This window comes from Rhinolophus sinicus, chromosome 14 (genome assembly GCF_057876585.1).
Source record: "Rhinolophus sinicus isolate RSI-liver-muscle chromosome 14, RSI-T2T, whole genome shotgun sequence".
Taxonomy (NCBI): Eukaryota; Metazoa; Chordata; class Mammalia; order Chiroptera; family Rhinolophidae; genus Rhinolophus; species Rhinolophus sinicus.
In genome coordinates, this window is record NC_142514.1 from 21,710,340 (window position 1) to 21,723,799 (window position 13,460).

The window sequence follows — 13,460 nt, forward strand, 5'->3', positions numbered from 1 at the left end:
GACTGCCAGAAGAAGACAACTTTTCCCGCAATCCGCCAGTCTAACTGCCCAGCCTCCCAACAAAGTTAGCTGGGTCCCTGCCACCACCCCCAGGTAGCCAGGAGCTCCTCGAGAGCAGGGACTATGTTTGACTCACCCTGCCTCCCACATGACGCCCAACTTCTTGCTACCTTACTTAAAGCCTTCGGCCAACAGGGCGAGGTCCCAGTGTTTGGTGATGGCAGTCAGAGACTTGGCCCTGTCTCCCAGCACCAGGGCTACTGTCCAGTAACACCAGTCTGCCACATCTCCCCTGTACCCGGCATGTTCACACCTCCACACCCTGGCACAGGCTGTTTCCTCTGCCTCCAAAGCCTCTTCTTCTACGGAGTTTCCCAAAGTATGCAGTAGGAGATGACGGGGGGTGGCTCACAAACGTGCCATTAAATAACACTGGGTCATTGACAGAGGAAGTTATCCCCTTTCCATGTCTCTTCTAATCAAGGTGACTATTTGCCAATCTGCCTGGGATAGTCGGGATGCAACTGTCACTCCAATGTAATTAATTGTATCCCCTCCCTGCCTTTATAACCCCCAAAATATCCCAGTTTAGATGATGAATTATATGGTCACCTTACATTTAATCCTTCCAAATGCATGAAAGATAAAGCCTCTGTGACTTTATCACCTTTAACACCTCCCCAGCAAGTGCCGATTTCTCTATCTAACAAACTGAGAGGAGAGGAGCATCTGGCTAGAATTTAATAATGTTTTGTTTTCACTGTGGTTGTCTTCGGTTATCTTCTATTTCAGATAAGTGATACAATTTTTCCATTTATGATATGGAATTTTTTTAAATATAATATTAAAAGCGATTCAAGGGGCCAGCCTGGTGGCTCAGGTCATTGGAGTGCCATGCTCCTGACACCGAGGTCACTGGTTCGATTCCCACATGGGCCAGTAAGCTGCACCCTCTACAGCTAAGATTGTGAACAACGGCTCTCCCTGGAGCTGGGCTGCGGTGAGCAACTGGAGGTTGGCGTGAGCTGCTACGGGCTGCTGTGTGCTGCTATGTGCTGCCAGGAGCGGCCAGTGGCCAGCATAAGTGGCCGGCAGCCAGAGAGAGCTGCCGTGAGCAGCCGACCGGCAACTGAAGGCTCATAATACCAGCATGGGCCAGGGAGCTGTGTCCTACACAACTAGACTGAGAAACAATGGCTTGAACCGGAGTTGCAGCGGTGGGGGAGGAGGAAGGGGGGGGGAAAGCGATTCAATTTGAGGAAAAATTTCACAGGCCAGTGAATTCCTATTCACTCCTCAAAACCCAACTCAGAATCACCTTCTTTAGACTTAGGCTGCTTTCTCACACCTTGATGGTGATAGAGCACAGAGAGCTCCAGCAGCACTGATGGGGCTAGAAGGGTCTTCCAGGAAATGCACTGTATGTGCTGGATCTTCCCCCACCCCACCCAGAGAGAGCCCCAAACAGGCAGGTAGGGCCCCACTTCCTGCCACCGGGGCCCCACTTCCTGCCACTAGTCTAGCCAAAAGAAGACAGCAGGGCCTGAGTGCTGAAAGGAGAAACGCCAATCTAGGACTGGGCTGGGCAGTTCACAGGCAGGGCTTAGAAGGGTGCAGAAGTTCTGGATAACCAAGGGCAAAGGGCATTCCAGGTGAGAGAGACAGCCTAAGAAAAGGCAAGGAGGCCAGAAAGCAGGGGGTTCAGGGGCCACAGTTGAAAGGGTAGGAGAGAATTAGAGGGAAGGCTGAAAAGCAGGTGGCAGCTGGATCTAGGGTGGGGCTGGAATGCCAAACTGAGGCATTTGGGCCACAATGGGGAGTCACTGGGGGCTGGATCAGGGAAGTAACACAGAGAACTGGGGATCCTGAGGCCCCAGTTGGCAGCACCTTGTCCAAGTCACACAGCAGCAGTGGCAGAGTGGAGATTTTAACTTACTCTTGCCTCCCAGGCCCAACACTCAGGGGACCGCAGGCTTACCTGGTGGCCATGACTCAGGAATGGAGCCTGGATGATGGGGAGGGTGGACTAGCAGCAACCAGCCAAGGGTGGGCCAGGGCCTGTGATGGGAGGCGGGGAGTATAGCAGAAGGAGGGAGGGCAATCGCAAGAATGAAAGACACTTTTTCCCAGGTGTCACTCTGCACAGCCATCCCCATTGGCTGGTGCCTCCTGAGGATTGGTGGGTCAGTGGGCAGGAGCTATAGGTCGGTGGCCAGCCCCCAGGAACTAGGCTCTGCCTGCCCCGGCCTCAACCAGCCCCCGTGCCAGTCCTCCACTGAGCTCCTTCCTGCCTGTCTTTCCTTTCTTCCTCTCCCCCTACTTAACAGATTGCGGCAGCAAGATGGCACAAATTTATGGCTCAACTCACCAAAAATAACAAGAGATCTATCAAAGGCAGTTTGCGTGAAATTAACAGGCGCCTGTACCCTCTTGTCAAATGCACTCAGCTCTGAGGCCGGCCCAGGTACTCCACTCTGCCACTGCCCACCAGTTCCCCGCCTTATCACTCTTCCAGTACCAACCAGCCCCATCCACCTGGCCTTGCCACTGATCCTACTCAGGGTGTCTCATAGAAGGTGAGCACAGCTCCCTGCCCCAGTGCCTGGCAGAGGAGCCAGGAGGAGGGTCTCATTCTTCCTGCTCACCACCATCCCCACCAATCTTGTTCTCAGTCTGGCAGCTCCACGTGCCAGCCAGTTCTCCTGTTGGCCCAGTGGGGAGGAGATGAGGAGAAGCATGTAGGTGAGGCCAAGGGCTTGGCAAAGGTGGTGCTGCCACCAAGCATAGAGTGTCCTGGGCCTTCATGATGCCACTGGCCCTCAGACACTCCCTGCCACATGGAACGAACTGAGTGTTGTCCCAGAGAGGTTGGGCAGAAGAGAGTAGGTGGCAGAGAGGAAGAGTCTCTTGCCTGCCAGGGGAGAGGAAGGGGCTGTGCCAGCCCAGCTCTGGGCCCCAGTGTGCCATGTGAGCCCACTTAGGAGGGCTGATGTCCCATCACCCCTGCCCCCGCAGCTCCCCACAAGGGTCCTCCTACAGGCAAGTCCATAGAGCAGCCTGGAAACATGCCAAGCAGGACAAGGGGCATGAACCGAGGTCAGGCTGGGATCCCAGGGCTCTCTGCTCAGAAACGACACCAGGCCTCATGTCCAAGGACAATCAGTGTCCAATCTCCACCCATGCTCAGTCCCAGAGGTGGGGACTGAGTCCCCAGATGGTGGGGACGATGGTACCCTTCTCGTCATCGGTCCTCTCTGATGTCCAGATACATCCCGGCTACCAACCAACTCCTGCTTCCGGCTTCAACCAAGCTGGGCTGGCTGCTCCTGGCTCTGTGCTCCACATGGCAGCCTGCCCAGATGGTGCCTGCCCAGGAGGGCAGAGCCTTGCTCCATCCACTGCGGACCACTGGGCCAATGGACCATAGGGAAAGCCAGACAAAGGAACCCACTCTCTGCTGAGCACAATTGGGGAGGCCCTCACAGAGTGACAGGCAGTGGCAGCCAGGCAGGAAGAGCCATAAACCTCCTGATATACGCCTGGCACTCTCCGTAGATGTTCGACAAAGAAGCAAAATTCAATTTCTTCCTGCAGGCACTAAATCCCAGGCCAGCCTCCAGGGCCTGTAACCTGCCCACGGCCTAGCTGTCACTGGGACGGCTTCATTGACTGCTGTTAAGAGGCCAGGCTGGCCTAGGGGAGACGCCAGAGCAAGGCCACTGGGCACTTGCCATGGTTGGGCATGATGCCAAATGTCCCATGGGGGAGGCTGAGAAGCCCCTCCCCCAAAGCACTGGGAGAGATTATTGTCATGATAAACACCCTCTCTAGTTAATTCAGAGGTATATCCCTATTTTATAGACAAGAAACTGATGACAAAAAAGGTGGGGAGTCCACTCAAAGTAACAGCCAAAAGCAGTGCCCAACTCCAGGGTTCTGGTCTCCAAAGCAGGGATGGGGACAGAACATACTCCAGGACTCCTAGCGGCCCCCCCCCCCCCCGAACCCCCTGCCTCCTTGTCATCCTCTCTGTCAGCTCTAGATGCCGCTTCTGATCTGCATCCCTGCGTGACATCCTCAGGATGCTCAACCAACACCTGTTATCTCATAGGGAGAAACTGAGGCCAGAGAAGGGCAGGAGCTACCTGTTCGTACCAGAGCTGAGGCCCAGATCCCAGATCTGCCTCCCTCCCACCCACTCCGTGCCAGGCCCCTGGCCAGTCCCTGGCCCAGCACTGTTTAGCAGGCACGCAGGATCCAGCTGAGGGGTTTAGGGCCTCAAAGTGGCATGAAGGCAGGTTGGCAGAAGGGAGCTGGGGTGGGAGCAGGAGCAGGCAGGACTCAAGGACTCACAGAGCTTTTGCCCAGTCAGCAGGAAGCTCTAGCAGCTGGCAGCCTTGGTCCCAGAAGACACGGGTCCAGAAGGGGGAGGCAAGGGACCCTGGGAGCTGAGCCAGCTCAGCCCTCCAAGGCAGCCTCAAATCTCTTCACCCAGGCACATTCTTCTGCTCCTCCCTTTGCCTTGACCCTGGCGCCACTGCCAAAAATCAGTGACCCATGTGGACAGGAACACGTCGCTGCTCCCTGCCTACTCCAGCCTCCAGGCAAACTTGTCAATTTGCAGTGCCAGGGCCTACCACGGTCACTCCCAGCTTTGGGCCTTTGTACACTCTGCTCCCTCTGCCTGGAAAGCCCTCATCACTCCTTGGGCTTGGCTCACTTCCACTTGTCCTTCAGATCTCTGCTCCTGTATCACTTCCTTCAGGAAGCCTTCCCTGACTGGCCCATTAGGGGAACCCCTCCCTGGGTTTATCATGCTGTGTTGTCTCTTCAGTGCCCCCATTCATCCACCTAAACTGCAAACTCTTCAAGAGGGAGGCCTGACCCCAATCCATTTTGCTGACCCCAACATCTGGACAAGGCTGGACACAGGTGACATGAGTGAATGACTATATGAACGGCCCCGGGATCTGCCAAGATGGGCACCAGCAGGCACCTCAGGCCCCGGGACACACGTACCCCACTCGGGTGCTGCTCAGACTCACCATATCTCATCTCAGTTGTGAACAGGTCATTGCTGCTCCCCGAGTGCAAATCAGCCTCAGCAGGTGGGGCTGGGCCCCCAGGCACCAGGGCATTGGACAGAGTGTGGGCGGCAGGCGGACCTGGAGACGTGCTGGTGGCAGGACTGGTCCCCGCCTCACCAGGGCAGCTGCAGCCTGGCTGGGCAAAGCCACAGGCCCTGCCGGCAGCGCGGCCACACTCCTCACTCCAGCGGCAGAGCACACCACAGGTGAACTGGCTGGAGTTGTTGTTGTTGATGAGCAAGACCTCGACAAAGCGGAAGGCCAGGGCCGCGGGCGCCAGCAGGCGCCGGGCCTCCGAGGGCTCAGCTGACAGGCACAGCTGCACGAAGTTCTTGTCGAAGTGCAGGAAGGTAAAGGGGCCTGAGCCGCCACACAGCTCCAACCCTGCTGCTGCCTCCTCCTCCTCTGGCCGCCCCACCTCCGACTCCACCTGGGCCACTGCTTCCTCCAGGCTAGGCCGCAGACAGGTAAAGTTGACCAGGTAGTGGTCCAGAGGCAGCAGGCGGGGGGCAAAGTGGGCACACACTTCTTCCTGGCGGTTGAAGCGCAGGTAGAGGGAGTACTTAGTGGGGTCAGGGTTCTCCAGGGTCCAGGAGCAGCCTGAGGCGATGGTAGGAAAGAGGTCCTGCAGCGAGAAGGCCCCGTAGAGTACGCCCGAGGCCAGGGCGGAGCAGGCACTGGGGTCAGGGTCGAAGGCGGTGGCCAGGTGCAGGGACAGAATCACAGATAGTAAGAGGGGACAGGCTGGGGTCATCCTATGTCCCTTGCCCTGTGGAGAGAGACAGTGGTCAGTGGTCCCAGGCACAGCCAGCATGGGCTCTGAACCTCCTGTGGCTAGCTGCAGGTAGTGGGCCTCATGGTTAAGACCTCCTGTGTGATCTTAGACAAGGGACTTGACCTCTCTGAGCCTCAGTTTCCTTACCTGTAGAATGAAAGCAGTTGGGAGAGTGCCTGGCATCTTACAAGCCCTTAAGAAACATTCGTTGTAGTTGTTGTTTTCGTTGTTACTATTATCCTATAGTCCCGTCAACCACAAGCATCTCAGCTTGACATTCAGATCCAGTCCCATCCCCACCACCCAACTTGTATTCTCCAGAACTGTTGATCTCAGTCGCAGTGTGTCGTGATCAGCTGTGAGGCGTGTCATGCGTAATCCAACAGTAATTGTCAAAGCAGTGATGTTTGACAACGATTTGCTTTTTTATAACTCAGAGCGATTCAAGGTTATTCCCAGAACAATGTCATTCTCACTCACTTGCTTTACCGAGTGGGAGAGAAAGGGGAGGCATTACCGCCAGTGTGCCAGAGACTGCACACAACCTGAGCCATGCCCATGGGAGAGCGTCGCAAGTATGAACGTCAAGAGTATCGCTGTTGTGGATTTCCTAGTGGAAACAAGTGGGAACGGCATCTGCAAAGTGGGTGCAGTAATTCTCCTCAAACCCCTCTTCCCCACCCACCATGGGGCTACCATCCAAGACCTGGCTCAGAGCCTGCTACCCCCAGTGCGGCCACCATGCCATCTCCCTGCTGTTAGCTCCCATAGCCCTGGCCTGAAAGTCCACACCACCAGTCTTGCCCTCTGTCCCTTGCTATCTCCCCAGGGATGGTTCATGCATCTCATAAGTATTCAAGCACCTAAGAGTGAAGGACCAGAGTTCACTGATTTCCACCTTCCCCTCAAAATGCTGCCCTAAGCTGAGCTCCCAGCAGGCGTGAATGTCCTCTAGGTGTGGAAGAGCAACAAGGCCCAAGCCCAACCCTAACAGACACACAGGGCAGTTAGGCCAAAGTGGACAAGGGCTGGTTGGCGGGGCTCCTACAGGTGCCCTTCCACCTGCCAGGAGAGAACCTCCGCCCGGAGCCTGCCCAGCCTCTCTATTCCAGCTGTCCAGAAAACGGAGCCTGGTGCCTGGGCCGGCTCAGCCCCACTTCCAGCCCTGCCCCCAAAGCCATCCACACTGCCTCCCTCCTCCATGCCCACAGCATAGCTCACAGAACTGGATGGGCCCCTAGAGCCTGGTTGTTCCACATTAGAGGAAAAAAGATGAGGCTCGGAGAGGGGAGGCAACCTGCTCAAGATCACACAAGAGTGGCCGAGCTGGGAACGGATGGAGTCCAGGGTCTGAGGCCCCAGAGCAAGTTTCTCTCTCATCCACCAATAGCCTCTTGCTCCATCCCCTGCCTTGCTCAGGCTTCAGGACCAATGGACAAGCCATTAGCTCTGGGTACTGCATTACAAACATAGGAAATGCACAGATATGGCTAGATTTTCCCAAGACAAAGCTGCTCCCAAGGACAGATTTCTCTTGGCTGTTCAGAAGTCTAAAGAGTGGCCAGAGGTGGGGCTGGGGGCCGGGGGGGGGGCAGCACAGGAATTAAAACCCCAGAATTCTAATCCCTGTGCAGCATCCACAGAGCTCCTCACTGCCCCAGCTACCACATGCTGCAACTCTGAGCCAGGCTCAAGGCCTCACCACAAACAAGCACTTGCCGCTCCCCAACCACAGGGGGATGAGAGAGAAATAGAGGGAAGCAAGTTCAAGACAGCCCCACTTACTTGGGAGGAGCCACCCCACGCTCCTCCAAAGATCCACCTGGAGTTTATTCAGCAGATGCCAGAACAGGCTGTGCCTCCACTGTCCCCCCAGAGCTGAAAAAGGGATCCTGGCCTTCCCCGCCCCACATCATGCCTATCCCAAACTGTTCACCCTGCCCAGCCTGCTGCAGCACCAGCAAAGGCAGCGGCTGATGGTGAGTGACATCCAATCCCCTGGCTGCCCCCAATTATTTTTAAGCAGGCTGCAAAATTCAGGCCATGGCTGGGGCTCAGTGGAGGGGAGGTGGGAGCTCATTATAACTGGCCTCGCCTCCCCCACTTAGAGCAGGCGGGGAATCTCCCCACACAGACACCGACACATGTGGCCTTGAACATCCCTGTGCCCTGCAGGCCTGCACACAAAAGCATGTATGCACAGATGCATGTTTAGACAGGCGATCGCAGGCATTCTGCGTGTGAACACACACACATGCACCGAGATGAGTGTGGACCGCTGATGTATAAACTCACAGGCACACAGGATTGTGCACACTCACATGTACAAAGGTATAAAGAGCCAGATGTTTGTTCGCATAGGCAGAGATGCAAACGTACTCTCTGAATACACACAGGTATTTGGTTCTCTCAGGCTCAGCATATGACAGCTAAGTGTCAGGCAGGATCTGACCTGCTGCTCTTTCCTTTGCGTCCCTGAAGCTGGGGGCTCAGACTCCCCACCTTCTGGGCCTCCATTGTCCCCTACTCCAGAGCCCTGACCCATCAAGAAGCACTCGGTCCACATCCTTCAGAGCCACAGCCTGGCTTCTCCAGAATTGAGCCACCTCTAAAACCTGCCCAAGCCCCTCCCCTACTCAGTCTCCTTCAGCTATCCGCTTCACACCAATTCTTGAATTTCACTCTGGGTATAACCCTCACCGTTCCTGCTGTGACCTAGACCTTTTTATATGGGGCCCCTCTTTATATCACTCCCCACTCACAAAATAAGACAAGGAGCCCAATTCCAAGCTAGGTCAGAGAGAGCCTCCCCTGGGAAGAGACCTAGAAGGATCTTTGCCTCTCAGGCAGCCTAAGTGGTTATTAGTGGTGATTGACCTCCCTGAGCCTGTTTCCCACTCTGGATCGGAGACGGTGATCCCTGCCCTCAGGATTGCATCCTCCTCATTCAGCTTCCCAGTTAGTTCCCGGCACAGAACCTGGCACAGGGAGAGGGCTCACAAGTTCCCTTTCCCTCCTCCCCTTCCTCTTACCAGAAACTCACAAACTCTCCCTTCTTTCCTGCTGAGGTCAACCACTGCCTCTGGGAAGACTCTTTGGGTTGAACCACAAGAGTGGCTTTGCCACCTCCAAGCCCAGTAAGCCCACAAACCTGCCTTGCACAATAGCTAGAGAGGAGAGACACGGAGGTCAGCTCTGAGGAAGAACTTCCTGGGTCAGGAGGTTAATGGAGAGGATAATCAAAAGACCACTTCCCTCAGGACCTCAGTGGGCTGAGATGGGTGAGTTGCTGGAGAGGGTAATCTCAGTCTCAGGGACCACCACCTCCCTCTCCTCCCGCTACCTTCACTGCATACCTGCTTCCTCCCAGCAAACCTGGGAATCTCACCCTCTGCCCAAGCACACTCAGGCCCCCTTCCTCCCAGACCCCACAGGTCCGCCCAGCCTCTGGCTTCCCTTCTGAACGAAAGGGGGAATCGGAGGTTTTCGCATATGCTAGAAGGGCTAGGACAAGACTATGGGGTGGGAGGCGGTGGGGTGGCAACTCAAGGCAAGGGCTGGGTCTCCAGGGATCCCCGGGATTGACCCCTATCCATCGCCCAGCCGGGAGCAGGGGTGCTGCGCGGTGGGGAGCTGGGAGCCCGGGCCGCGGGCGGGGGAGGGGCGGCAAGTGGGGGAGGGGGTGCGGCGGTGCGCACATCCGTCGCGTTTATCCACCTGGCAGCTCCAATTCGCCTGGCCGTCACTCACCCTCCATCTCCCCGGAGCTTGCTGCGGGGCCCAGCTCAGGCCAACCTGAGGGCGAGGACCCCCAGTTGGGGCCTCAGGGTCCCCTGCCCACGCACCTGCTGGGGATTGGGGTCCTCAAGATCCCCGTTCCCGGACTTCTGACACCCAGGAGGGTGCACAGCCTCGGTCCAGCCTCTGGAGCTGGTGGGCAGGACCGGGGGAAGGAGGAGATTTCCCCAGGGCGGGCCCCTCTCTCTCGGACTAGCAGAGAGGGTGTCTCTGTCCGGGAAGGGGGGCTCCGGGAGCCTCCAGAACACCATAAGAAGGGGGATGAGGGGCGGCCCCCAGACCCCCCGGGCGGTGCCGCGCGGGCGGCGGGGGAGGGGGCGGTGACTCAGCCGCCCTCGGCCCGCCTCCCCGGAACTTTGCAGCAGCTGGAGCCGCCGTTGCTACAGGAACGGAAAGCTTTTGTTCCCCAATGTCAGGGCTGCCAGGGCAAGAGGGAGGCTGGGAGGCTGCCACTCCCTGGTGGGACCCAGGACACCACACTACCCAGAGGACTGGCAGCCCAGAACGGCCTCACGGTTCCGAGTCCCCTCTCTCCTTTCACCAAGCCAGTCACGCCAAAGCCAGGTTTTTCAAACTCTTGGGGCCCTTAGGCCAGGTGGCCCCCTAACTCTGATCTGGAGATCTGGAGCGGTAACTGCCCTGGAAAGACCTGATGGCGGCTGACCTCCTGGGGGAGGAAGAGGTGCCTCTGTGCCCCATATGCTCCTCTGTGACTGATTTCCCACGTGGGCCCCCTAACAGGCAGTCTACCTTTGGGGACTTTGGCTTGGGCTTCTTCTCAGTACTTACTCCACCTCCCAGCCTCTACACCTGAACCAGGACCTCAGAGACCTTGGTCTGGCTTTTACTGGTGCCCCTCTGAGTAGAACTGATCCCAGAGCAGTCCAGTGGGATGCCGAGGGGGGGGGGGACTAACAGTCACAGGCTCCCTGGACCCACTCTGGGGGGCTGAGTATTTTCTGGCTTTATTATCCTAGGGGTTGTAGTGAAGTCACTAGAACCTGCTCTGCATTTCTCTTCTGGGATGATGAGTGGATAGGGGCCTGACCTTGGCCTTGAAGACAAACAGCCCAACACACCTATCATTGTTGAGCATTTTAGGTGCCAGACACTCTATATACAATCATTCTCCCAGCAAATATATGTGGCCGTTATTATTGACCCATTTTATAGAGGGCCAACTGAGGCTCAGAAAGGTTATGTAGCTCACCCGGGTCACACAACTTTTGAACCCAGGTCATCTGACCAAAAGCTGAGTTTCTAACTACTTACTCAGCTCTTTTATCTGGGGGGGGGGGGGCGGGGGGAGAAGACAGAGACCAGCTGGGACCTCACTTTGGGTCATAGAAATGCCTACCACACACACACACACCCCAAGCTAGACCTATTCCTTTCTAAAGAGTAATGGGGGAGGGAAGGAGAAGAGAAGGCAGACAAGGGAAGAAAAGAGGGAAATCTCTGTTAGTCTTGATCCAGGGAAGACCTTCCCTAAGGCTTCCACCACCACCAAACCCTGTACAGAGTCCACACTGACCCTCACCACTTCCCCAGATACCTGCTCTATCCCAGGGCCAGGTAGACTCCCTACCGCCTACCCTGTGCTCAAGCCAGACAGAGCCCACCTCCACCCTCACCCCTATGTGGGGACTGCCCTGGGGTAGACAAAAGCTCCCTGAGAATACCTGCCCAAGCCCAAACAAGCCAAATCAGACCATCTCAAATCCAGGGGCCAGTCCTGCTGGTCTGTGCCTGATGGCTCAGAGTTCCAGAATTGCTGCTAGGATGAGCCCTTCCCTCCCCCCACCCCCCCATTCTCCCCTCCCCCCCCACCCCCGTATATGGTCTGACCACCAAGGCTGTTCTGGTAGGGCCAGCACGTGGGGGCACTCGGCCTCGCCAACCAACCTCCTCTCCCCAGGGACTTCCCAGTGCTAGTCCCGCAGCCGCCGCTGCTGCTCCGGCTGCGGAAACCTGGGGTTGCCCACGGGAGGGAAAGGGGCGGCGAGTACAGGGCGGAGGGCAGGGGGCGCCAGAGGACGCCCAGGGGCCCGGCCGGCAGCTGGGAAGGCGGGCAGGCGGGCAGTATCTCACCGCCCCGGAGCCCCTCCCCCCGCCAGTACCAGACCCTTCGCCTGCTCTGCACCCGCCGCGGCGCGGAGGACTTCCCTCGGACCAAGCCGACTGCGGGAGTGGCCGTCAACTTCACAGCCTATAATCCCCTCCCTTGCCTATCATGCCAGCCCCGGGGCTGCGGGAGAGTGCGTTTGGTGCCTGGCTCTATGTCCCGGGGGTGGGAGGAGAGGGATGGGGGTTGGACAGATAGACTCCGGACAAAGATGGATACGGGAGCCAGGCATGCGGGGCCAGTTGAGATACCGGCTAGAGAGGTGGGGGCTCCGAGCAGACAGGGGGGACACGGCCCCAAGTCCCGGCTGAGGGGGAGGAGACTTGAAGCAGAGATTGGCAAGGGATAGCGGGACTCCGGACAGATATGGGGGAGGGGGCAATAGCGATAGAAATAAGACGGGAAGCATGGTCCGGGTACCAGCGCGGGGAAAGGCAGTAACTATGGGCAGACATGGACGGGGACAGGAAGGACTCGGGGCAGAGATAAAGTGGAGGCGAGGAGCAGGGTCTGGCATCCAGACGAGAAGAGGTGATTAAAGGGGGCGACACAGTCGAGCTGCAGGTTGGAGAGAGGGGCTTTAATGAAGGTGGGGGCCGCACGGCCCGGATCCAAGCTGAGATAGAGAGAGGCTCGAGCCAACGATGGGGGTAAGGTCTGGGTCAGGATTGGGCAGGGGCTGGGGGCGCTTTAGCAAAGATGGGTAAGGGGGAGGGGGACAGAAAAGGGACTCACCAGGGATAACGGGGGCCTCGGCCCCAGGGTTGGAAGTTTCCAAAAAGATAAGAATGGGTAGGTGCCGAACGAAGTCAATTCAGGCGGAGGAGAATTCAGCAGAGATGGGCTAGGCGAGCGCCCCGAGTCCGGGCTGGTGCGGAAACTCAAAACCATGCAGGGAGAGCTCGGTGCGGGGCTGGATGAGGGTTTGGGGCCGAGCACTCACCTGGGCGCCGTCAGCAGCAGGAGCGGGGGCCGGCGCTGGCGGAGGCGACCACGGGGCGCAAGTTTGCCATCCCTAGGCGGGGGCCTGGCCGAGCGCGGGGCAGCTCGCGGCAGCCGCGCGGAGGGCCGAGGCTCCCGCTCCGCCGAGCGGTGGGTGCAGAAGAGGCGTCGCGGAGCAGCACCGGGCGGGCGGGCGGGCGGGCACCCGGCCGGGCGCGGGCTCCTGCCGCCGCCTCCTCGCCGCGCCGCCCCCCCACCCCCACCCCTCGCTCCCAGCTCCCCCGCCTGGATCACCACCCGCGTCGTGCACCGCCTCCTATTCGCGGGCGGCGGCCGCAGCCCCAGGCTCTAAAACCCGGCGCCGCATCCTCCTCGGTCTCTGAGCGCCGCCGCCGCCGCCACCGCCAAACCGGGTTCCTCCGGCCGCTCCGGCCGCTGCCCGCAGCGCGCACCGGGCCGAGTGACGGCCGAGGCGGGACGCGGCGCCTGCGCGGGCCGGGCCCGGGAGGGGGCGCGCGCCGGGCCGGGCGCGAGGAGCCGCGGGAGAAGGGGCGGAGGGCGGGGGCGACGCGCGCCGCCTCCTGTTAAAGCGGGAGCTGCGCCAGCCAAGCCAAGCGCACCCTCCCCTCCCTGCCCTGGGCCCCAGGCGCCGGCGCGGGAGAAGCCCCGGGTAAGCCCCCGCCCCGCCCCGCGGTCTCCTGGACCGCAGGATGAGGCGATCCGCGACGCCCCT

The 13,460-nt window shown here is 58.6% G+C and overlaps 1 protein-coding gene across 17 annotated transcripts in view; it reads right to left on the bottom strand.

The window, feature by feature from the left end:
• Positions 1-12,948, bottom strand: part of ADGRB2 (adhesion G protein-coupled receptor B2) — a 36,087-nt gene extending 23,139 nt beyond the window's left edge. For 13 of the 17 annotated variants that reach the window (XM_088790877.1, XM_088790875.1, XM_088790873.1 and 10 more), the window contains exon 1: positions 5,046-5,856. In XM_088790877.1, the coding sequence (XP_088647003.1) occupies positions 5,046-5,841 (796 nt within the window). In that variant the 5' untranslated portion in view covers positions 5,842-5,856. Of the gene's footprint in view, positions 1-5,045; positions 5,857-12,520 lie in introns of those variants that run through there. The other 4 variants (XM_088790879.1, XM_088790878.1, XM_088790876.1 and 1 more) reach the window with 4 other exon arrangements.
• Positions 12,949-13,460: the final 512 nt, after the last annotated feature.